The 24,934-nt window shown below is 45.1% G+C and overlaps 2 protein-coding genes across 2 annotated transcripts in view; one reads left to right on the forward strand and one right to left on the reverse strand.

The window, feature by feature from the left end:
• The window catches only part of RAB6B (RAB6B, member RAS oncogene family), a 79,351-nt gene extending 69,879 nt beyond the window's left edge, over positions 1-9,472 (reverse strand). The window contains exon 1 of the mRNA XM_053599598.1: positions 9,031-9,472. Within this exon, the coding sequence (XP_053455573.1) occupies positions 9,031-9,100 (70 nt within the window). The 5' untranslated portion in view covers positions 9,101-9,472. The remainder of the gene's footprint in view (positions 1-9,030) is intronic.
• Positions 9,473-9,601: 129 nt separating this feature from the next.
• The window catches only part of LOC128592647 (uncharacterized), a 41,651-nt gene continuing 26,318 nt past the window's right edge, over positions 9,602-24,934 (forward strand). The window contains exons 1-2 of the mRNA XM_053600695.1: positions 9,602-10,206; positions 10,974-11,110. Of these exons, the coding sequence (XP_053456670.1) occupies positions 9,778-10,206; positions 10,974-11,110 (566 nt within the window). The 5' untranslated portion in view covers positions 9,602-9,777. The remainder of the gene's footprint in view (positions 10,207-10,973; positions 11,111-24,934) is intronic.

Genomic DNA, 24,934 nt, shown 5'->3' on the forward strand with positions numbered 1-24,934 from the left:
GCTTAAGGTGGCCTAGTTTGGGTACATCTGAGTACAGTATGGCCTTGCAGAGGACAAAAGTCCCTCCCCTACAATCCTTCATTGTTCCTGAGGCCTCACTCTACAAAGAAAGAATCAAAAAAACATACATCACCAGTGGAACAGAGCTTTAGAGCCAAAAGGAAGCTCAAGGTTACGTGCTCTCTCTATAAATTCCATCCCCTGAATGTTTCTGGCCTGACCTAGTTGAGCCACCCAAAACTCCTGCCTCCAATTGGACGACATTCTGCCTTCAGCTTCTGATCCATGAGCATGTCCTCTGTGTTACAAACCCCCATCGGATGCCCTTCAGGGCTTGACCCTGCTGATTCCTCCAGGCTCAACCTCACTCTCCGCACCTGTGCCAGGATCCAGCCACCTTGAACCATATCTGAGTCCCTGGAAGCCACAAGCCCTTCACTGCTTGGACACAGCTAGGCCCTCTGCCATGGGTGCCTCCCTTTGTCTGCTGGTAAACTCCTGTTACTATGCAAAACCTCCTCTGGGAACCTTCCCTGACTCCCTCAAGCAGACCATACCTATAGACTTGCTGTGTACATAATATTCATATTAATATTGGCTGACATTTCTTGCCCACTTACCTTGAGCCAAGCACTGCTCTGAACACCTCACCTGCCTGAAGGCATATGTATAATCACAACATGCAAAGCCGCTGCCCCTGCAGTCCATCTGGCTGTGCTTCTTCAGGGAAATAACGGAGCTGTGAAGATGAGGTGCTCTTCCCATGAGCAGTTTTGGAGGCCCCAGAAAAGTGGGCAGCATTGAGTCCATCTCTCTTCCTGCCAGCCTGCCTCTAAGCAGAGATGGGGAGTGGGGGTAACACCAGCCAGGGAGCCAGAGACCTGGGCACTCTGCCCAGTTCAGCAGCCACCTCTCCTGGGTCCTGCCATCTGTGTCAAAGCTTTCACCTTTCACAGCCTCACTTTCTTCATTTATGAAATGGGATAAGCAGCTCTTCCTGTTAGCTTGTGAGGACGTGAACCCTGCAGCTTACTACACAGAAATCAATGATTTTCAAAACCTCACACCCTACCTTTCTTTCCCTAAACATCCCCTAGGAGGGAAGGGGATGGTGGTTCCTGTCACCATTTCACTAACAAAATGACCAGTCACTTGAACAGTTACCATGTCCTGATGCATGTGATCTTCATGGAACCCCAACAAGGTAATGATCACTCTATTAGAAAGCATGGGGGGGTCCCACTGTATCCCAATACCTTCCAGAGAGCAAGGGCTGAGAAGAAAGCCTAGGATGCAGGAGGACTGACGTGGTGACCGGGTGGGAGTGGGAGCTGGGGCCAGGTGTCTTAGCCCTGCTTTGTCTACTGGGCATATCACATATCCCTCTTGGCTCCAGCTCTTTCCCTGCCCTCCCTGTGTACCCAACCCACCCAGCTGCAGAATGAAGTATTCTGGGCTGGGAACATTTTGGAGCTGTCACCTGTTGTCCTCAGCACAGGTCCTCTCCGTGTGGAAGAAAGACCTCCTGATAGCAGAAAGTGCAGGACCCTTCTCTGTTGCTTGGCAACCAGAGCCAAGCACACCATCAAGAGAGGGAACCAGAGTGCTCCGGGGCACACCAGACAGGCTGGGCACAGTGCAGGTGGGGCCAAGAATGCCTCTCCCGAGAGGAGGTGGCAGGCTGGAAAGGACCCTGCGTGTGGGATCCAGGGCAGCTCCGACCCCACACCCTACTCCTACAGCCCCTCTGGCCAACAATGTGCTTGTCTCCAAGCTGGGAGTGTCATTGGCATGGCATCGTACCCGGGGCTAGAACTGAATTATAGAAACACAGTTAGAGCTCCATTGACCCAAGGGGTCACCAGTCCTATGGCCTGGAGGAGTCGATGAAGAAAGCCAGAGGCAGCTGGTGCTTATCTAGCACACAGCCAGCCAGTGGCAGAACCAGGGTCTCCAGGGCCCAATATCTCCAGGCCTGGAGGCAGGATGTGGCCAGGAGGGTTACCCCTGAGTAGGTGGGAACCAGCTATTTAGCGTGACTGGTTCACCCCTTGGCATTAGTGAGTTCTCAGTTAGAACCTGGGCAGTGGCTCTCCTCCATGGCAGTGGGCTGAGGATTCAGCTGCCCCCATATGCCCTATCAACTTCCTTCAAGCCACCCCAGTTCCCTCTGGGTAAGAACAGAGGGGCTGCTGTGCAAGGCCCACTCTACCAGGCTCCCCAGAGTCCCTGCTTCCTGCTAAAGAACCCAGCGCCCTCCACCCTGCAGGGTCCCAACCCACCTCAGCAGCACAGAATGGTGCTGGGATCTGCAGGTTCCTCTTCAACAAGGACTTGGCACAAACATTCCCTGAGGGTCATCCAGGGCAGACCTCATGTCCATCAGACCTCAGTGTTCCTCTGTCCCCTCATCCCCAGTCCTGGGCCTGCCTTTGAGGCTTGAGGCCCAATAATTTGTTGAGCTGCTCATAGTGACCTGGGTCTGAACTCTAACTCTGCCATGCTAACAGTGAGTCCAGGGCAGGGCCAGCTCTCCGAGCCTCTGCCTCATAGCCAGGGAACACAGGGATGATCCCACATCTATCACAGGGGGGCTGGGAGGACACAAAGAGCCCCTGGTGCCTTGGGTGTGGGACATATTCAGTAAATAGCATCTGAGGTAAGTGAAGGAAGGACACAGGTGGCTGTTCTTTTAATGCACTTCCTAACCTTTGCTGTAAGTGCTCTATTCTGCTCTCAGGTCTGAGTGACAGTCTTTCTTCCAAGACTTGGGCCTATTTCTTGGGTTTGTCAGCCCTTGGAGGCAGGTAGTACCTACCTAGCCCAGACCATATGGTCCAGTCACCTGGGCTCCCCCTAGCCTCGTTACCAAGAGATCAGAATAACTAAGTTTTTCTACTGAAAATAAATCTATCTTTCTACTAAAGTGCTAAAGTATTCATAGCAGCCAAGATTTACTTTTCAAAAAGATCTCACTTAGTTTAGGGCAAAAGTTAGAGAAATAATGAAAAAAATCCAAAATCTCAACCCCCAAGACACAGTAAAGAACATCCTTAGGAGCTGTAAATCTTTATCCTGTCCTTCCCCAATTCCAGGAAACAAAGAAGGACCTGACATTCCAAGTCCCCTCAGGGCTTTAAGTCCCCAGGCACCGCACAGAGCCCCATTCCCCCACCTCCAGCCTGTCTTTCTGGGCCTAAAAAAAGCTGTGGTTCAAACCCAGCCCCGGCCAAACTGCAACAAAAAAATAGCCGGGCGTTGTGGCGGGCGCCTGTAGTCCCAGCTGCTCGGGAGGCTGAGGCAAGAGAATCGCGTAAGCCCAAGAGTTAGAGGTTGCTGTGAGCCGTGTGACGCCACGGCACTCTACCCGAGGGCGGTACAGTGAGACTCTGTCTCTACAAAAAAAAAAAAAAAAAAAGCTGTGGGTCTCCATCTCAGGCAGGTCTGATACTTCTCCCTGGCAACCTCCACCCCAGCTGCCCCAGCTTCTCTCCTCCATGGTGAGACGTGGGGAAAGATGACAGACAGAAGAGAACATGCCCAGCACGGTTTGCCCAGGAGTCTACCGCTCATGTTTATGTATCTTGCTGTTCTACCCAACCTTCTCTCACCTTTCCCAGTGGTTCTATCCAACAGTTTCCCTAAATTATTTACACCGAGACTAGGTAGCCCTGCACATTCAGTGGTACATTCATTCAACAGCAGTGGAAGATATAGGGTGGGAGGGACAGGGAGACTCCATAGTCCGAACAGACACAGAAGGTACCACTCTCAGGCGTGCCCCGGGCAAGTCTGCAATGTCAGGGGCAACACCTAGAGGAGTAAATATCCATGGACTGATTTTAGGGATACAGCAAGGAACAAAAGAACAATGAGGGTTTTTTGTTCTATTTTAATGTGGTTAATTATAATTTGGGGGCTGCAAATGATAATAATCAGATCAAGCAAAAGCTGGTAATTACTATTACATCTGTACAGCCAGAATATTCTAACAGTTTCTTTTTTGTCTGCTGGTAAGTTCGCTCGTTATCTATCATCAGAATTGAGGGTTCTATTTTCCTCTTACACCAAGTACAGATTAATTCTCATCTTGGAGTCAATCTGACTCTCTCACTAACACTCACCTCTTCAAACAAATAAAAAAGCAAAGGTTCTGGGTCTTATACCCAAATCCACGAAGGGGCCCCCTCTCATCCCGGACACTGAGGAAGGGAGAAGAATCGGGAGGAGAAAAAAAAAGAACAAGATGCTGAGGCACAAAGCAGTCTGGGAACTTACTTGAGATCTGGTGTGCCCTTCTCCACCTCTGTGTGGCCTGGCTACTTTTCCGTATTTCTTCAGAGATTGGGGAGGTGGGGTAGGAGGGTAAAACCCAAGAACTTCTGGTTCTTTGAGATGAACTACAAGTCCAGCTAAATGCCCCAATCCTCTGATTCTTGGGTGTTGCTGCAGAAATCTGTCTTGATTAAGCAGCAGGTGTCAGGATGAAGGAAGCCTGTTTCAAAGCCGCCTCAATGAGGCGTTCACTTTTGATCTACCTATAGGCCAACAGCACATCTCACACAACCAAGATAATCTCATCATTTTCTAATCAAGATATTTAATAAGCAGGTGGGGGGTAAAATGATGACTAAGACATAGGGCTCTGAAGGTGCTTAAAATTCAGTTAGGGTTTTTGTTCCTGACAATAATTAATGAACATTTAAAAATCCTTAGTTAACAGAGACAACAGAAGAGAGGTCACAGGGCAGCGTGTGATTATTTTTAAGTAATGCTCAGAAAAATCCCAAAGCTATGCCATGGTGCCCAGCCAGGTGGGCTGGTGTGGAGCTGAGCACCAGAGAGCAAATAAGTCTGGGAGTTGGTGGGGAGAAGGAAGCTTCTAAAGAGGCTGCAGGCACATGCACCAGGCCAGCCGGCAAAGTGCTTCCTGCAGGAGGACGGGTGCTGAGCGGTGTGGCCGGTGGGAGAACTTGGCCAGGCTATGAGCACAGGAGAAAGCCTTCCAGGCCATGGGAGCCACTGAATGCTCCTCATCCCTTAACCAAAGAGAAATGGGATGAAAGTTCAGGGATAGTCACCACACACTGAGAGTCACCCTTGTCCTCCTGTGCCTCTACGATACACACTTCCCACACAGCAGGGAAGAACAGACCTAGTTCTCTGGAGACAGTAGGGTCCTTCCTGGCAAGACCTACTCTGTGCACACAGCCCAGAAATGGGTAGCAGCCCATAGCCTACAGAAATATCTCCTCTGACCCCTACAGAAGCCACTCTTGTCAGAAGCCCTGATGTGGGCTCTGAGCTGCTGTTCCTCCCTTATCATGGCTTTCGTAGACTTTTACTGTAATTATATCCACAAATGTCTGTGATCCCAGTGGACTATAGGTTCCATGAAGGCAGGGATACACTTGAAAATTAAACCGATGAAGGAGGGAGAAGAGAGAGACAAGAAGCGGGGTAGGGAAGGATAAACGAACACATGACTAAACAACCAAAGGGCCACTGCCTGCAGGGTCTTGGCACTGCACTGCCAGCTCCAGGGCATGTATTCACACCAGCACCTCCCGCAGCACAAGTGCTCACGCCAGGGCAGAGAGGTGGCTGGTCAGAGAGAGGAGCTGGCCTGCTGCTTCCATTGTGTCCATTCAATCTTCCTGCATCCTCTGGAGGAGTCTCAGGGAAGGGGAGCTCAGAAGAAGCCAGAGTGTGGCAGGCACAATCCTGGCCTTCCTTTCCCACCACACACACTGAGATGTGCTGAGAGAAGCCTAAAAGCCCACAAGATGCCATTAGAGCTTAGGAGGAAGACATGTGTCCCGCAGGCCCACTCTCTTTCCTCAGACACCTGCTCCTGCCTGTCTTCTCTGGATGCCATCAAATGCCTCAGTGGGGACTAGTGTGTGACACCCACATGTCCCCCAATCCACAAAAGGGCACGCCCAGTGGGCTGAGAGAGCCATTTGGCACCAGTGGGGTTGCATAGCCTCCCTGCCACAAGAAAATCCCTCATCCTGAGTCCACAGCACTCCCCTACAATCACACCCTGTGCCAGGCTGACACTGCTGGCCAGTCTATATTCCATAGGCCAGGGAACAGAAGTCACTCTGCTGCCAGGAGGGGGGCGGGCTCCTATCAGGGGGAGGTGTTCTCTCCAGAGTGGCTCCTCAGGCCTCCCATTCAAACCAGCGACCTGGTATCTCTGAATGTATGATGCCCCTCTGGGATTACCTGGCCCAGGGTGTGTTCTTTACCCTACACCATGCATGTCATTCCCCTTTGGAATCCAGCTTCCCTTACCCACTGGCCTAGAGAGATGCTATCATTATGCCAGAAAGCTATATTTCTCTGGCTTCTTCTCCTGACCCCTCTCAGCTCATATAGGCAAGCCCAGGCTGCCAAGCTCAGCTGGCCCAAGTCTCCCATGTACAGAGAGCAAGGGACTTCTGATATGGAGGGACAGCCAGCATGAGAATGAGAGCCAGACGTCAGAAGGCTCCCTCCACCACGCAGGCTGGTGCAAAGGACCACCACATGGAAAAATGCATGGAGGTGGGGTGGGAGAAGTGGCTGTGGTAGCAATTCCCCATTCCACTAGGCTTAGAGATGCACAGATATCCCCTACCTAACTCTGGAACCCCAAAAGCTCTGTAAATCCTAAGGTAAACAATCCCTTAATGATACCACAAAGTGGAAAGAGGCTTTTCAGGGCCTTAGGGGACCCTGCCAGAAGGGGCCAGGGTGGCCAGAAGCCAATCTCACTGATGACAAGCAGTGCCTTTCTAATTTCCAAGGGCCTACAACCTGCCCCAGACCAACTAGCCCAGCATTCCTACCATATTAGGCCACCAAATGCAGCCGGTGGGTCTGGTGACAGTGGCAACCCTTGCCCCTCTCAGGGAGCCTCCCCAATAGTTGGCTTCCCTAATTCAAGGTCATCTTATTTCCCAATGACATACTAGTGAAAAATAGTGCACTGGGAGTAGGAGGTGTGAACTGCAGCCCCAGAAGTATTAACAACTCACAATGGGACTCTAGGCAAGCCCTCCTCCTTGCCTGGAATGGGGGGACTTCCCTGTAAACCTTTGGGGGAGGTGGTGGCTTCAGCTCTCACTTCTGTGATTTTTATGAGCAAAAGGGATTAGAAGGGCTCAGCAGGGACGTCACTCCACCAGGGATTCTGAGGGAGCCCAGAACTTTCTTTCAGACCCACCAGAGACATTTTCCTTATCAAATCCCTGGCCCTTTCTGAAGCTTGTCCAGACTTGAAATAAACAAATGTCTACTGAGAACCTTTGAGGGTCCAGGCACTTTGAGAGGAATTAGGGAAACATGAAGAAGAAAACTGTCTTCAAGCAACCATTTTTTCAGAGATACAAAGTGAGTCATGAAGAGGCCTCAAATTTTGCTAAAGGCAACAGAGCTAAAAAGTCAACTCCCAGACTGCCTGATCCCTACAGGTTCTCTCCCAGAGCGCCAGGCTAAGTAAGACCAGTGCCCAGATGTAAAGACCACTGAAATCTTCCAGACACAAGGAAGACTCACCTCTGGTAAAACTGGGATTTATTAAGTACAGAAAATCCAAGTCTAGAACCTAGCCTGGCTGGCTGAGTTGATCTTGTTCTGAATGCTCAGCATGGCCCCCAAACCCATACCCACCTGGCAACCACTTCTGGGCCTGGCAACCACCTTCTGTCTCAGGTGATGAGCCTGAGCAAACAGGAGCCAGCCCAGCGACGGCTATAACCCTCAGGTACACACACCACAGCAGCACTGCTCCTGGCCCACCAGGTCCTCCCACCATTGCCTTTCTCATGGCCCTGTTTGTCAGACAGGCACCACTCCAGGCGAACAGGACTAGTCTGCAGAGCCAGAGCTGAGGGTCCTGACCCCCAGGAACACCTTCTCCCAGAGCAGAGCTGGCCAGGGCCCAGCTTATCTCCCTGCGGCCCGCTGGGAGAGGCCTCTGGAGGTATGCCCTGAAAGCCACTCTTTCCTACAGGTGGCAGAGGGGCTCCCTGTTCTCCAATCTGGGCTTCTCTCCTTGGGATCAACCTGGGTTTCAAAGATGTCTTCCTGGGGAGGCTGCTGGGCGGCAAAGAAGCCATTCCTTTCCCCCTCCCCTAGCTCTGGCCAGCTGCCACGGTGACCTCCCCTCCCCCAAGAAGGGCGGTGAGCTGGAAGGTGGGGGTGGGAAGAATCCGCCCATGCTCTCAAGAGGGGTGCTGGGAAGCCAGGCAGGGCGTGTCGCCTGGGCCTTTTTCTGCCCAGAGCCAGGTTTCACGGCCTTTTGGTGTAAGGTGCCCCTGTACCATTCTCCAAATTGCCTTGAATTGGGGTAACCTCTACCTGTCATTACCCAGACAACTGAACACCGAGAAGGGAACATGGTTTGGCAAAGGGCAGAGGGTCTAGAACCTTCTGCGCCCAGACAGATGTAAGCCAGGGGAGGTAGGCGTCCTGTTTCCCCAGGGCTCGCTCTTTCGCGAAGAGACAGGTGCTGGTTTTTCACCCCCGGCGGCCATCTGTTCCAGGACCCTTCTGCATGGTTCCCGGCTGGGTTCGCAAGGAACCCCTCCAGTGCAGCGGGATGGGGTCCGCCAGGCCCCAGTTCCGCTTCGTTCTCCCCCACCTACCGACTGCACCCAGCCACCTGCGCGGTAGTCCGCAGCCGGTGCCGCAGTGCGAGCTGGCCAGCGAGCCTGGCGCCTTCACGCTTTAGCTGGCGCAGCGGAGCGAGCCGCCGCCCTCCGTCCTGCCCCCACCCCCACCCGGCCGCACCTGCACCTGCACCCCAGCCCACCCGCCCAGATCCCACCCTCACCCCCACCCCCGGCGCCGGCGCCTCCTCGGCCCCTCCCCAGCCCGGCCCGGCCCCGCCCGAGCCGGCTCCGACCTCCTCATCCCCATCCTTCTCTACCCGGCACCGAGGGGCCTTTCCGAGCCAGAGCCCAGGGTCCCAGCGGGGTGGGTGATCGGGTGGCGAGGGTCGACTCGGCCCCAAGCCCGGAGAATAAGCCAGGTACTTACCGCTCTGCTCCCCCAGGAACACCAACTTGAATTTTCTCAGTGGATTCCCAAAATCTCCCCCTGCGGACATGGTGCTGGCAGCCGGGGCCGGGAGAGGAAGAAGAAGAAGCGAAGGAGCCGGGAGGGGAGAGGAGGAGGGCGAAGGGAGGCGGCCGGCGGTGCGGGAGCCGGAGGGGGAAGGGCTGGCTGCGCGCGTCCCTGACTCCCCAGCTGCGTCCCGGCCCCGGCCTGCGGCTGCGTGTCCAGCAGCAGCGGAGGAGGCGGAGGCGGAGGAAGGCTGGGGCTGAGCTGCCGCGGGCGGCGCCGGCTGCCGTGCGAGAGGCGCGCTGCTGGACGCCCGTGGCGCGGCGCTGGCAGCGAGGCGCGGGCGGAGCGGGGCGCAGGGACCGCGCGCGGGGCGGAGGAGCGCTCTCCAGAGCCGCGCCAGTCCGCCTCCTCCCGCCTCCCTCCTCCGCCGGCGCCTGCGCTCTGCTCGCTCCCCAGCCTCTGATGTCATGCGGGGCCCGCGACGCTGCGGGGCTGGGGTACGTCCTGCCGCCCACCTGGAGCCCGCGCCCAGGCGGGAGAGAACCACCTCGATGTACCTCCGGCTCTCCCGGAAAGGACCTAGACGGTCCCCGCTGCGTCTGTCTTCCCCACTCCACCCCTGTTCTGAACCCAGAAGAATGAGAAAATTTGTCAGGGGACATTTATTTCTGGTCTTTAGACCTAGCTCCCACTTTCCTCCCCCCACCACCTTTCCCCCAGATGCACAGCGCACTAGGCCGACCGGGTGGAAAGAAAGCAAGGGGAAGGGAGAGCCAGGGTGTGGCGAGGCGTCTCGGAGCGGGCAGACTGCAGACACCTGGCGCACCTGGCGCAAACGGGGCTCAACTGTGCCCGGTGTGTCCTCTAGCCCACCGTCCCCTCTCTAGGCCCAGACCCTTTATCCGGGAGGCTTCTGTCGGGTCCACGGATGCCCCCGCAGAACTGACCAGAGCTGAGAGAGTAGTTGCCAGCGTAGGGCGCGCCTATCTCGGACAAACTGCTCTTCCCGATCATTTTATGCTAAATACTAACGTGCCCCAGGAGAGAGAAGCAGTGACGCCCCGTATGCCAGTGCGGTTGTCTCCACGACAGCGCCCTGCGTTTGTTGATCCTGGGGTCGCCAGGCTGTCAGCACCACTCCGTGTCCTGGTGAGTATGTGTATCTGGACAATGGGCTCACAGAGGACACGCGGAAGGCCCCCATCGCCTCTGTGTAGATTCACGGAATACGTTGTTTGTGGGTGGCAAATGGCAAGCACTAGGAACGCTCCCAGGAGAGCCCGACTTTAAGACACCCCGGCTAAGACAGAGTTCACAACGCTGCCTCTTTCAGCCCTGCCCCCGCGTGGTCTGGTTCGTTTACCGCTGTCCAGTGAACGTTTATTTGGGATTACAATCGAGACGTCTGTGAGCACACTGTGTTACAAAGAGAGGGGTGAGACCCAACCCTCATCTCCAGGTTTCCAGGGGACGCTTTTTACCCCCCTTTGACTTGCAGGACTTGCTTGGACCGTCCCCCTGCCTGTCCTCCTAGAGTCTCTTCTAGAGTCTCTTTTCCATTGCTTGTTAAAAACCTGACAAGGTTGGGTTAAAGCAATAGATGAGGCTCCACTGCTGTATACCAAGGACCTAGCTCAGAGCTTAAGAAATAAATAGTTGTTGAATGTTTGAATAAATGCCTGGAATCCAAATCGAAATTAACAGTTCCAATGGTGGCCTTTGGTTCAGAACTCCAGAGGCTGGGGATCATCTTCCTGAATATCTGCCCCACTGTGCGCAGTAGAGCCCTGCAGACACCCACTCACTACTGCTGTGGGGTTTTTGCTCTCTCAGGAGGTCATATCCAGCATGGGACTGAAGGAAGCTCCAGCAGAGTCACAGTCCTTCCCGCCTCTGAGTAGTCCCTCCCTCCACAGGAGCTACTAGTCAAGGGACCCAGCCAGGCAGTACTCCAACCTGTACCTTCTAACATCTGGGACTCTTCCAGCACCCTCTCATCCTGTCCTGAAGAAATCATTGATGGCAAAACAAAGCAGCTGGATCCAGCTTTTAGGTAAGTCCTGTATCTCCTCTGACCAATACACAAAGTGGCCTTGCAGTACAGGTTGGAGGGCTGGGCATGGGCCCCTCTAGACACCTCTTTAAGTCAGCCCACGTGCTCACCAGACCTATCTGACTATGGGATAGGACACCTGGGGGGACTGTGTTGGGCTTCTTCCAGTCCAAATGGCAAAAAACCCAACTCCAGCCACTGGGCTGGCTCACTGTAGCTAGAGCAGGTGCTGGTGTTGCTTCCAGAATGAGGTCAGCATGCTGTGGTGATGAGAGTCTCAGAAACTCCAAGTCTGCTTTGCTCCAAGTCTCTTCCGTTCTCCATCTGTCATTGCTTGTCTCACCTTATTTTGGGTCTTGTCCTTAACCTACCCTGGAGCAGACAGGATTTCTCCAGGGGGTGGAAAATATGACTCCTGTGAACCTCAGTTCAGCAACTCCACTAGAAAGAGTTTGTGGCTCAGCTGGTAGGATGCCGGCCCCATATACCGAGGGTGGTGGGTTCAAACCCAGCCCCAGCTGAACTGCAACAAGAAAATAGCCGGGGGTTGTGGTGGGCGCCTGTAGTCCCAGCTACTCAGGAGGCTGAGGCAAAGGAATGGCCTAAGCCCAGGAGGTGGAGGTTGCTGTGAGCTGTGACGCCACATCGAGGGCAATAAAGTGAGACTCTGTCTCTAAAACAAACAAACAAACAAAAATAGAAAGAGTTTTCTCCACTCTGCATCTCTGTGTTCCATTTTTAAAAATGTAAAACTTCTTATTGAATGTGTGTTGTGTATATATATATTAGTTATAAAGGAAACCTATACGCTACAGATGCCATTTACCCTCCACCCAGCTGGAGAAATGAAATAATACAAGTATACTTTCCTCCCTACCCAACTCGGAAATTCAGAATCTTGGCTTTTCCTTAAGTTTTATAACATTTGGATGTGTCTTTCAATAATACTTTGTTTCATTTTATATCTCTTGAATTTTATATAAGGTACCAAACATACATTTTGTCCTATGACTTGCATTTTTCTTAACATTATGTTCCTGAGATCCATCTGTTGATTCACATAGCAGCAGTTTTAAATGATTTTCAGTTAAATGTATCCAGTTAATTTTTTACATTTTAAAGAATTTTAGACATACATAAAGGTTGCCGAAAATAATACAGGGAGTTTCTGTGAATCCTTTACCTAGCTGCCCCAATGATGACAACTTACATAACCATATTGATTAGCAAAACCAGGAAATTTCACTTTGGAAGGTGCACCCAGTTTTCTTGCTATTTTAAACGATGCTGCTGTGAACATTATGTGTCTCCTGATACACCTATGAAGTTTTTCTGAGATAGGTATCAAGTAGATGAATCATGGAATAGAAGCATGAATATGTTTAAACTATTTCTTAAACGTAGTTATCAAGTCATACAGCTCTACATTGTCATCTGTATTTTTCATTTTCTTCCAGAAGGTCTTTCTTCCAGAAGCCTTTTGTTAATTATATAAACATTTTAAAATTAAGCTTTCTATTTTAAGATCATGTGAATTAACAACAGATTCTTTGTGTCCTTTATAGAGGTTCCCTAAAAGGCAGCATCTTGCAAAAATACCTACTATAATCACAACCTGGATATTGACATCAAGACAGTGAAGTACAGAACATTTCCATCCAGGCAGGGATCCCTCATGTTCCCCTTTTAGGGCCACACCCACATCCCTCACACCCCCATACCTCTCCTAACCTCTTGCAACCACTAATCTGTTCTTGTTTCAATACATTTGTCATTTCAAGAATCTTATATAAGTGGAATTTCATGGTATGAAACCTTTGAGGATTGGCTTTTTTCACTGAGCATAATTCGATAGAGATTTACCAGGTTATTGTTTGGACTACTAATTAGCTCCCTTTTACTGCTGAAGAGTACTCCCTAGTACCAGCATGCAACAGTTTGCATAACAATTCACCTGTTGAAAGGCTTCTGGGTTGTTTCCAGTTTGGTGCCATTACAAATAAAGCTGTTATGTATATTCATGTACAGGTTTTTTGTAAACATAAAATTTTATTTCTTGGGATAAATTCCCAAGGGTGCAATTGCTGGGTCATATGCATGCTTTCTGATTTGTTAAAGCAACAGCCAAGATTTACACTCCCACCAGCAATGTACGAGTGATCCAGTCTCTTCACATCCTCATCAGCATTTGGTGTTGTCAGCAGTTATTTTTTTAGCCATTCTGAGAAGTATGTAGTGATATTTCATTGCAGTTTTAATTTGCATTTCCCCAGTGACTAATGGTGTTGGACATCTTTTCATGTGCTTGTTTGCCATCTGTATATCCTCTTGGTGACATGTCTTTTGTCCATTTTTTAATTAGGTTATTTGTTTTCTTTACTGTTGAGTTTTGAGAGTTCTCTGTATATTCTAGATACTAATCCTTTGTCCAATATGTGGTTTGCAAATGTTTTCTCCCATCCTGTAGTTCGTCTTTCAATCTCTCTTTTTTTTTTTTTGTTTTGAGACAGAGTCTCACTCTGTGCCATGAGTAGAGTGCTGTGGTGTCACAGTTGACAGCAATCTCAAACTCTTGGGCTCAAGCGACCCTCTTGCCTCAGCCTCTCCAGTAGCTGGGACTACAGGCGCCCATCACAACGCCAGCTAGTTTTTATTTTTTCTTTTCCTTTGGGACAGAGTCTCCCTATGTCGCCCTCTGTAGAGTGCTGTGCTGTCATAGTTCACAGCAATCTCAAACTCTTGGGTTCAAGCGACCCTCTTGCTCCAGCCTCTCTAGTAGTGGGACTATAGGTGCCTGCCACAACACCCAACTATTTTTTTGGTTAGAGTTGTCGTTGTTTAGCAGGCCCAGGCTGGGTTTGAATCTGCCAGCCTCCGTGTATGTGGCTGACACCCTAACAACTGAGCTACAGACGCCACGCCAGAAGCAGTCTTTTAATTTTAGGTATTTCAGAGGATTTGGAGTAATATCTCACAGTAGTTTTAATTTGCATGTTCCTGATTGCTAATGGTATTACGCACCTTATCATATATTTATTGTTCATTCTAATTTTCTTTGAGACAAAGTCTTACTTTGTCACCCTAGATAGAGTGCCATGGAGTCAACATAGCTCACAGCAACCTCAGTCTCGTGGGCTCAGGAAATCCTCTTACTCAGCCTCTAGAGTAGTTCAGACTACAGGCATTCACAATGCCCAGTTAATTTTTCTATTTTTAGTAGAGACAGGATCTCATTCTTGCTCAGGCTGGTCTTGAACTCCTGAGCTCAAGCAGTCACCCTCCTCAGCCTCCCAGAGTGCTGGGGTTACAGGTGTGAACCCTGAGAAGGAAGTGTTAGTTCAGATATTTTCCCATTTTTCTATTGGGCTTTCTGGCATTTTCTTATTGATTTGTAGGAGTACAGTATGTTTCCTAGTATTTATTAATTATGTGTATGACGAATATCTTCTTTTGGTCTGGATTGCCTTTTTTCTTTCTTAATGACATGTATGTATTTTTTAATTTTTTTATTTTTTAAGGAGACAGTTTCACTTTGTCACCCTCAATAGAGTGCTGTGGCATTATAGCTCACAGCAACCTCAAACTCTTGGTCTCAGGTAATACTCTTGCCTCAACCTAAAGTGACTGGGACTGTAGGTACCCGCCACAGCATCCGGCTATTTTTAGAGCCAGGGTCTCACTGTGGTTCAGGCTGGTCTAGAACTCATGAGATCAAGCAATCCACCTGCCTTGGCTTCCCAGAGTGTTAGGATTACAAGCGTGAGCCATTGCACTGGGCCTTTAATGACATCTTTTGATGATCAAAATATTTTATTTATAATGTAGTCAAATGAAATAATTGTTACATTTATTTATTTGTTTGTTTATTTATTTTGGCAGGCCATATGAAATAGATAATTGTTTCCTTTATTGTTGGGGCTTTTTGTGTTTTGTTGAAAAAAATCTTTGCTCACTCCAAGATCATGAAGATATTATACTTCATACTATATTGTGTTACCTTTTATATTTAGTTCTACAAAACACCTGAAATTTACTATTTTTTTTTTTTAACCATAAGGATATCTAATTGATTTAGCAACAAGATCATCTTTGGCACATAGTGTTACAATTGTACCTTTTTTATAAACCGAGTGACTATAAGGGGTTTGTTTCAGGACTTGCTCTTCTTTTTCTTTGGTCCATTTGTCTTTTGTTGGGCCAACACCACACTGTAAATTGCTGTAACTATACGTACATAATACATAGTGTACATTTGTTTTCAAAAAGTATCTTGTTTCTTCAAGAGACAAATTCTCTATCTCCAAACACACATACACACCACAAATTCCCCTGAGAAGATTTTGATTGAAATATTATTGAATGTTCAGATCAGTTTCAATGATGGCTTTACAATGTTGGTGTTTCAATCCATGAACATAGTTCACTGATCTGGTTTAGTTTCTTTCAGTGGTGTGTTATAATTTTATGTGGAAGCCTTGTTGCACATTTCATACACTGACCTTATATCCGCTTATCATACTAAATTCATTTATTTATTGTAATAGGTTATCTATAGACCCTTTTTGGATTTTCAACATATCCAATCATGTCATATGGTTAGTCTTTTACATTTTAGTTTTTCTAATAGAAGTATAGTGATATCTCAGTGGGATTTTAATGTACATTTCCCCAATGACTAATGATACATATTAAGCATTTTTGTGTTTATTAGCCATCTATATATCTTATTTGATTGGATTTTCAGTTCAAAAATTTGCCAATTCTTTTTTGGTTGTTTTCTTGTTTAGTTTTGAGAATTCTTAATATGCTCTGCTCACACGACCTTTGTGAGAAGTGTTATGGCTTCATTGATTTCTTGGAAAAGTTTTTGTAGAGTTAGCATTACTTCTTTAAAAGTTTGGTAGGTGCCAGGCGTGGTGGCTCACACCTGTAATCCTAGCATTCTGGGAGGCTGAGGCAAATGGATCGCCTGAGCAAGATCAGGACCTCATCTCTACTAAAAATAGAAAAACTAGGCGGGCATTGTGGTGGGCACCTGTAGTCCCAGCTACTGGGAAGGCTGGGGCAAGATTATTGCTTGAACCCAGGAGTTTGAGGTTGCTGTGAGCTATGATGCCATGGCACTCTACCCAGAGTGACAGAGTGAGACTCCGTCTCAAGAAAAAAAGTTTGGTAGGACTAACCAATGAAGTCATTTCATTCTTGCTTTTCTTTGTGGGAAGGTTTTTTTTTAAAGTATAAATTTAATTTTCTCAATAGATACAAAGCTCTTCAGGTTATCTCTTTTTTTCTCCAGGGAACCTTGGTAGTTTATGGTTTTCAAGGACTTTTTCTAATATTTATTGATGTAAAGCTATTCATAAGGTTACTTTATTACCCTTTTAATATCTGTAGAACCTGTAGTGATATCACTCCTCTTGTTCCAGATATTGGCAATTTATATATTTGTTCTTTTTTTCCCCTCATCATTCTGTCTAGTTTATTGATTATCTCAAAGAATAAGCCTTTGGCTTTATTGGCTTTACTGGTTTTCTCTATTGCGCTTTTTTCTTTTTTTTTTTGATTGACATCTGTTCTTATTTTCATCACTCTCTTTATTCTGGTTCTAATTCCATTTTCTTTAAGTAGAGACTGGTTCCGGTTTAAAATTTTTGTCTTTTCTAATAATATGCATTTATTGCTATAAATTTCATTCCAAGTATACTGACTTAGCTGCATCTCACCCATTTTAATGTTATGTTTTCATTTAAATTGATTTTCTAATTTTTATTTTGATTTGTTCTTCTATCTATGGTTATTTTTAGAACAGTGGTATTTACAAATACTTGGAGATTTTAAAGAAATATTTTGTTGTTACTTCTAATTTCATTTCATTGTGATCAGGCACCAGACTTTGTGACTTACATCCTGTAAGTTTATTCAGACTTGTCTCGTGTCCTGAATATGGCCTATCTTGGTAAATGTTCTATGTACACTTGAAAAGACTGTATATTCTGCTGTTGTTAGGTGAAGTGTTATAAATGTCAGTTAGAGCAAGTTGGTTGTATATTATTGTATATTTTTACTGATTTTTTATTTATTTATTTTTTGAGACAGAATCTCACTCTTTTGCCCTGGGTGAAGAGCGTGCTGTGGAGTCATCATAGCTTACAGCAACTCAAGTGATCTTGCCTCAGCCACCCAAGTAGCAGGGACTATAGGCACCTGCCAGGATGCCTGGCTAGTTTTTCTATTTATAGTAGAGATTGGGTCTCACTCTTGCTCAAGCTGGTCTCAAACTTCTGAGCTCAAGCAATCCACCTGCCTTGGCCTCCCAGGGCACTAGAATTACAGGAGTGAGCCACCACACCTGGCCTTTACTGTACTTCTATCAATTATTGAGAGAGTGATATGGAAGTCACCCGTTATCACTGTGGACTTGTCTGTTTCTCCTTGGAATTCTATACATTTTGCTTCATGTATTTTGCAACTTTAGTATTAGGTACATACATGTGTAAAATTTGTATGTCCTTGTGATGAATTGATCCTTCTGTGATTATGAAATGACCCTTTTTATTTCTGGTAATATTATTTGCTTTAAATTTTACTTTGCCTAACATAAGCATGGTCACTCCAGCTTTCTTTTTTTATTAGTTTTAGTATAGAATATTTTTCATCCTTTCACTTTTTAAGCTATTTGTATCTTTTTACTGAAAGTATGTTTTTTGCAAGCAGGGTATATTTGGGTTTTTCTTTACCCAACTGAGAATCTGTCTTCAATTAGAATGTTTAGAACATTTACATTTAATATGATTATTGATATGGTTGGGTTTAAATCTATAAATTACTCTTCTTTCCCCCATTTATGTTATCTAGTCTTTGTTCTTTTCTTCCTCAATTTCTGCCTTCTGTTGGGTTAAGCATGTTTTTAATGATCCTATCTTGTCTCCTTTGTTGGCTTATTAGTTATAATACTTTGTGGTGTTATTTGGAAGGTTACATTAGGGTTTATAGCATTCAGCTTTGATTTAGCATAGCCTGCCTTCATGTAATATTATACCACTTTCTCTATAGTACAAGATCCTTACAACAGTATACACTTGACCCTTCAACAACATGGGTTTGAACTGTGTGGATTTACTTCTTTATGAACTTTATTTTGTCGAGACAGAGTCTCACTATGTCGCCCTTGGTAGACTGCTGTGGCGTCACAGCTCACAGCAACCTCAAACTCTTGGGCTCAAGCAATTCTCTTGCCTCAGTCTCCCAAGTAGCTGGGACTACAGGCACCCGCCACAATGCCTATTTTCTGTTGCAGTTATCGTTGTTTAGCTGGCCTGGGAAGGGCTTGAACCCACCAGAATCAGTGTATGTGGCTGGTGCCGTAACCACTGTGCTACGGGTGCTGAGCCTTATATATGAATTTTTATTCAATAAATGTATTGAAAATATTTGGGGTGATTTGCAGCAACTCAAAAAAATTCACAGCCACAATATATAGCCTATAAGTATTTTAAAATTTAAGATTCAAGAATGGAAGAAAAAATATCCAATGTATTCACCCCTACTATGAAACTAACTTAGGACCTTCACACGAAAGCTATAACCAAGTTACAACCTAAGAACAGGGGAAAGGGGGAAAGCGTGGGGAGGGGGGGGGAGGGGGGTAGAGGGAGGGGGATTGAAAGGATCACACATGTGGTGCATCTTACAAAGGTACATGTGAGCCTTGGCAAATGTGGAATGTAAATGTCTTGGCAAAGTAACTAGGAAAATGCCAGGAGGGCTATGTCAACTAATGAGATGAAAATGTGTCAAATATTCTATGAAACAAGTGTATGGTGCCCCATGATCATATTGATGTACACAGCTATGATTTAATAAAAAAAAAAAATTTAAGAGAAATTATGTATGTAATGCATAAAATATATGTAGATACTAGTCTATTTTATCATGTATTATAAAACATAGACAAATCTATTATAAAAGTTAAAATTTATCAAAACTCATCACACAAATACAGATCATACATGGTGGCATTTGCAGTTGAGACAAATGTAAAGATGTGTTGTCAATCATAACTGCATAAATTATGTTGTAATACTGTACTACTGTAATAATTTTGTAGCCTCTTCTGTTGCTCTTGCAGTGAGCTTAAGTGTTTCAAGTATCCACTTAAAGGCCATGGTGCTAATCCTATTGTCATATTAAATATACTAATATCATCAGTTTGTGGCCTAAAAGATTAAATTTAATTTGTGGCAAGAATATTTTGAGTATTTTATATCTGTCACAAAATAATTTCAGGATCAGTGCCTGTACTCAGTGGCTAGGCTGCTGGCCACATGCACCAGGGCTGGCAGGTTCGAATCCAGCCTGGGCCTGCAACAAAAAAATAGCTGGGCATTGTGGCACGCACCTGTATTCCCAGATACTTGGGAGGCTGAGGCAAGAAAATCACTTAAGCCCAAGAGTTTGAAGTTGCTGTGAGCTGTGATGCCACAGCACTCTACCAAGAATGACATAGTGAGACTCTGTCTCAAAAATAATACTACTAATAATAATTTCAGCAAGCTATGAATAAAATTAGTTTCTATCATGATGGAAGTTGCTATAGCAATGTTAAGTAAAGAATCCAGACTTATTAGAAGTTAAAAACTATAAACTGTCATTTCAAGATTTTTTGAAACAAAACAAATACTGGTCAAATATTCAATAATTAAAGATAAAAATGTCAGTGGGGCTTCAATTTTCTTACTGGTGTTGCACTGCATGTGAATAATGTCTAAATCTGAAATGGCAAGGAAATAAAAAAGCTTATTTGTGGCCTAGCTAGATAGATACAAGAGTTTATATTCCAAGTGCTTTTTATAATATGTACAAATCAATAATAATGATTTGACACGTTTTCCTAAAGTGAATCAATATGTGGAAGATTTTAATTATAACTGTCACTGGCTGCAAAAACTATAAGAAAAATTTGAAGAATACTTTGTGTTGACAAATTTAGAATTGCTTTTCAATTTATATAATACCCCTTGATGTGATATTAATAATACTGAGTTGACATAAGGTTATTGAATTTACTTAACTCAGACGGATGTAATTTTGAAACCAATAGGCTTTTACTTCAAACTAATTCTTCTGAAAAAGATGAACCAGTTTTGTCAGTGTGAATGCAAATAATAAAGAAAAATATTGAAGGAAAGATTTTTAGTATTTAATTCAGTGTTAAAACACTTCTAATGTATATTTGAAACAATTTAAATATGTGAATCCACTCTTTTATCTATAAATTTTGTGAAAAGATAACACCCAAATTAAAATGCACTATATATTTATATACTAGATTTCCAAGACTTAATATGAAAAAAATTATAAAATATCTCCTTAGTAATTTCTTATATATTTATTGTGTGTTGAAATCATGGCAATTTGGCTATATTAAATTAAATTAAATGATTGTTAAATTAATTTTTCTGTTTCTTTTTATTCTTTTTAGCTACTAAAAAGTAGCTACTAAAAAATGTAAAATTGTATGCTTAGCTCACATTATGCCATTCTGTAGAGTCAATATTCACATAGATTTACTTATTTATTTACCAATTTGTTGTTTTACATTCTTGCCTGAATCTCCATCTTTTGGGGGGGGTAATTTTCTTTTTGTCTAAGAAGGTTCTTAAGTATTACTGTGGAGTTGTGGTGATTCATTTTCTTGGTTTTTAAAAAATACCTTTATTTTGCCTTCATTATTAAAATATTTTTGTTGTGTACGAGTTTTAGGTTGCAGTTATTTTCTGTCAAAATTTTGTAAATATCCCGTTTTTTTCTGACTTCTATTATTTCTGTTGAGAAACCAGCATTTAGTCTAACTGTTGCTCCTTTAAGGGGAAATCTGTCTTTTTTTTCCTCTGGCTGCTGGAAGATTTTCTCTTTGCCTTGGTTTTTAAGCAAATAGAAAATTGCTTTTTTCAGAGATTTGATGTCCTTGAGTGGGCTTTTCTTTCCATTTCCCTGGTCAGAGTTCTCAGAGCTTCTTGGATCTGTGGTTTGATATTTTTCATCAGTTCTGGAAAATTCTCAGCCATTATCTTTTAAAATATTTCCTCCTCCCCATGCGCTCTCTTCTCTCTTTCTGTGATTACAATTACAGATATGTTAGCCCTTCTTGCTGTATTCATCTGTTTCTTTCTTTCTTTCTCTCTTTCCTTTTTTAGACAGAGTCTCACTCTGTGGCCCTGGGTAGAGTGGTGAGGCATCATCATAGCTTAAGCAACCTCAAACTCTTGGGCTTGAGCAATTCTTTTTCCTGAGCCACCCAAGTAGGTGGGACAACAGGCACCCACCACGATGCCCTGATGGTTTTTCTATTTTTAATAGACACAGGGTCTTGCTCTTGCTCAGGCTGGTCTTGAACTTCTGAGCTCAAGCAATCCACTTGCCTCAGCCTCCCGCAGTGCTAGGATCACAGGTGTGAGCTGCCCCACCTGGCCCTATTTATCATCTTCCATTCTTTTGTCATTTTATGTCCCATTATGGATATTTTCTTCTGATTAAACTTCCAGTTTACTATTTTTTTCTTTAACTGTGTTTATTTTTTTAAAAATTCTTCCAGTGAGTTTCTAATGATTGTATTTTAAGGTCTTGAATGTCCGTATAATTACTTTCCATATCTGCTATATTCTTTTAAAAATGTCTTTTTTTTTATTATTGGGGATTCATTGAGGGTAAAAATGTCTTTTTTAACGGTTTTCTCTTCCCTAAAAAAATTTCAGACCTATTCTTTTTCAACAAATCTTATTGAATTTAGCAAGTATCATTTTAAAGTATGTACCCAATATTCTCACCATCTGGGAACTTTATTGGTCTGTTTCTTTTGAGGGTTAATTTTGGGGTTTTATTTTGGGGGTGTTTTTATCCTCCTTTTCATTCATATTGTCCTGTCTCCTCAAGTGCCTGATTATTTTTATTATGTGATGGAGATTGTATTTGAAAAACTGCTGGTGTAGAAACCAGCTGAGGTCTAGGAAGATGTTCTTCTCTAGGGAGGATTTACATTTGTTTACGCCAGGCATCAGGGAATTCTGGCAAGCTGGTAGAGCTTTAATCCAATTTCAGACACTGAGCTGATTTGCGGCTGCAGTCTTTGTGAGAGCTGATCTACCTGCAGCCCAATCTTATTACTATGCTGCAGTTCGTCAGGTACCCGTCTGGCCATGAGGCTGCTTCCTTTGATGAGTCCTAGACTCTGACATTTTACCTCCCTCTTAAATACTTTGAGACCCTCTCAAAGACTACTCAGGCCCTCAATTGACTCTTCCAGAATTAATAAAATGTACCTAAGGTAGAAGTAGTCCAAATGTTGAGTGTACCTTTCTGGATTCCTGACTTTTTTTTTCCAAGATAGTTCTATGCCCACTCAATTTTTTTTTTTTTTTTTTAGACAGAGTCTCACTTTGTTGCTCTGGGTAGAGCACCCTGGAGAAAACTAGCTCACAGCAATCTCAGTCTCTTGGGCTCAAGAGATCCTCTTTCCTCAGCCCCCCAAGTAGCTGGAACTATAGGTGCCCACCACAACGCCCTGCTATTTTTTCTATTTTCAGTAGAGATGGGGTCTCAGTCTTGCTCAGGTGGGTCTGGAACTCGTGAGCTCAGGCAGTCCACTTTCCTCAGTCTCCCGCTAGGATTACATTCATAAGCCACAGCGCCCAGCCTAAACCCACTACTTCTTTCCTACCTTATTATTTCTTTGATATCTTCAAGTATATTTGTTAAAAGCTATGCTTTGCCTTGGTGCCCGTAACCCAGTGGGTAGGGTGCCAGCCACATATACTGAGGCTGGTGGGTTCAAGCCTGGCCCGGGCCTGCTAAACAATGACAACCACAACAAAAAAATAGCTGGGTGTTGTGATGGACACCTGTAGTCCCAGCTACTTGGGAGGGTGAGGCAAGAGAATCGCTTAAGCCGAAGAATTGGAGGCTGCTGTGAGCTGTGACGCCACAGCACTCTACTGAGGGTGACATAGTGAGACTCTGTCTCAAAAATAAATAAATAAATAAATAAAAAGTTGAGCTTCATTGTTCTTGATGTCCTGAATGAATGACCTATTCTTCTGTCAGAAGAGACATAGGTACTCTTTTCTGGGTTCTTGTTCCTTCTTCATTTTACAAATATTCCTTCCTATATCTTTGAATATATTTGTCATATTTATTATGTGTGTGTTCCATGGAGGATCTGTCTATATACATTGTAGTCATGTTTTTGTATAGTTTTAATAATGGTTTTATCCCTCAGATCAACTGATTTTGGCTTGCAAGTTTGTGTTTCCCTTGTGATTAACTTCCCCGTCTGATAATGGGTAAGGGACATGAGGAAGGTCTGGCCCCTGCACTTCTTCAGTTAGGATTCATCTTTAAAATTTTTGAAAAAAGCAGCACTGAGAGGAGACAAAATTTTTAGACTGGTCAGCCACCATTTGTGGGGAAGTCATCACTGTCCCTGAGACAGCCTCCATCATGCTCAGGGGTTTGGAGGAGACTGGGATGGAAGGACAAATGTCCTGGGATGTGGGTCAGCCCTCATTTGTGTCATCAGAACCTCTGTCTAGCCCAGGTCTGATATTGCCCTGGAATTCTGAGCAGCTTGAGCTCTCGCTCTGATTCTCTCTTACAGTGTCAGAGGCCACCAGTGACCTTCCTTGGGAAATACAGGAAAGAGAACTGAGCAGAATTTAAAATCCCTGGGCCATTCTTTCTTCCTGGATCTGTACCTGCCACTCCTACATCAGACTGTTCACATTGGTTCATCCCAGTTTTAGTCTCCCCAGGAGTTAGTCACAGGTTTTATATTAGCTCCTCCATCTTACTTCCAGAATTTCTCTACCATCGAATTTTTGGAGACAACCAGAAGACAGGGTTAGTTCACTACCTGTGAGACACTGGCACCCACCTTTCTCCTCCTTCCTTTTGTTCCTTATACTCCTTGTTCTTTTCCTTATTACTCTCTTCTTTCCTGTTCCCCTGACTCCTTTCTGTTTTCAGCTCTAGGTGGAATTACAATTTCCTTATCCCTGCTTCGCAATTTACTCTGCAAGAGAGGTTTTCGATTATATTTAGTCCTATACTCTTTCCTTGTTTTGACCTGTATCTTTCGTGAATAACCTTGACCCAGTCATTCTGGCGAACCACTCCTCTGGGTGAGAAACTGAGCTTTTCTCACCTCCATTTGTTACTGAGGTTATTGAAATGGTGCTTTCAGGTTTTTTAACTTAAGTGGAGGCAGGAAAGTAGATGTTAAACCTGTAGTCCCAGCTACTTAGGAGGCTGAGGCAAGAGAATTGCTTAACCCCAAGAGTTTGAGGTTGCTGTGAGCTGTGATGCCACGGCACTCTGCTGAGGGCAACATAGTGAGACCCTGTCTGGAAAGAAAAACAGAAGTAGATGTAAAAGTACATGCAGCTTGGCAAGTCACATTTAGTGCTGCCTGGATGGCCAAAGGGCTAAGTAGTGGGTAGATTGATGGAAGGTTTTATTGCCCTCAGTAAAATCATCACACCAATGAAAGGAGGAGGTCTAAAAGAATCTAAACACAGGAAAAGTTTTGCCTCATGGTGTGACATTGTACTCTTTGCTTCAATAAAGAGGAGATTGGTTAATTTAAGATTAGAAGATTCAATTATTGGAGAGACAGATTGTCAATAGAGTGCCCAACATTTAATAGGATACCATAAGATCCACCCTCTCTGTTCCAAAAATTTTAATTTGGGTAAGATTAGGACGTGAGTTTACAAACCTTCTTATTACTCTTACGGAATGCTGTGGTCTCCTCGTGGTATCTGGGAAATG

The sequence above is a fragment of the Nycticebus coucang genome, chromosome 8 (genome assembly GCF_027406575.1).
Source record: "Nycticebus coucang isolate mNycCou1 chromosome 8, mNycCou1.pri, whole genome shotgun sequence".
Taxonomy (NCBI): Eukaryota; Metazoa; Chordata; class Mammalia; order Primates; family Lorisidae; genus Nycticebus; species Nycticebus coucang.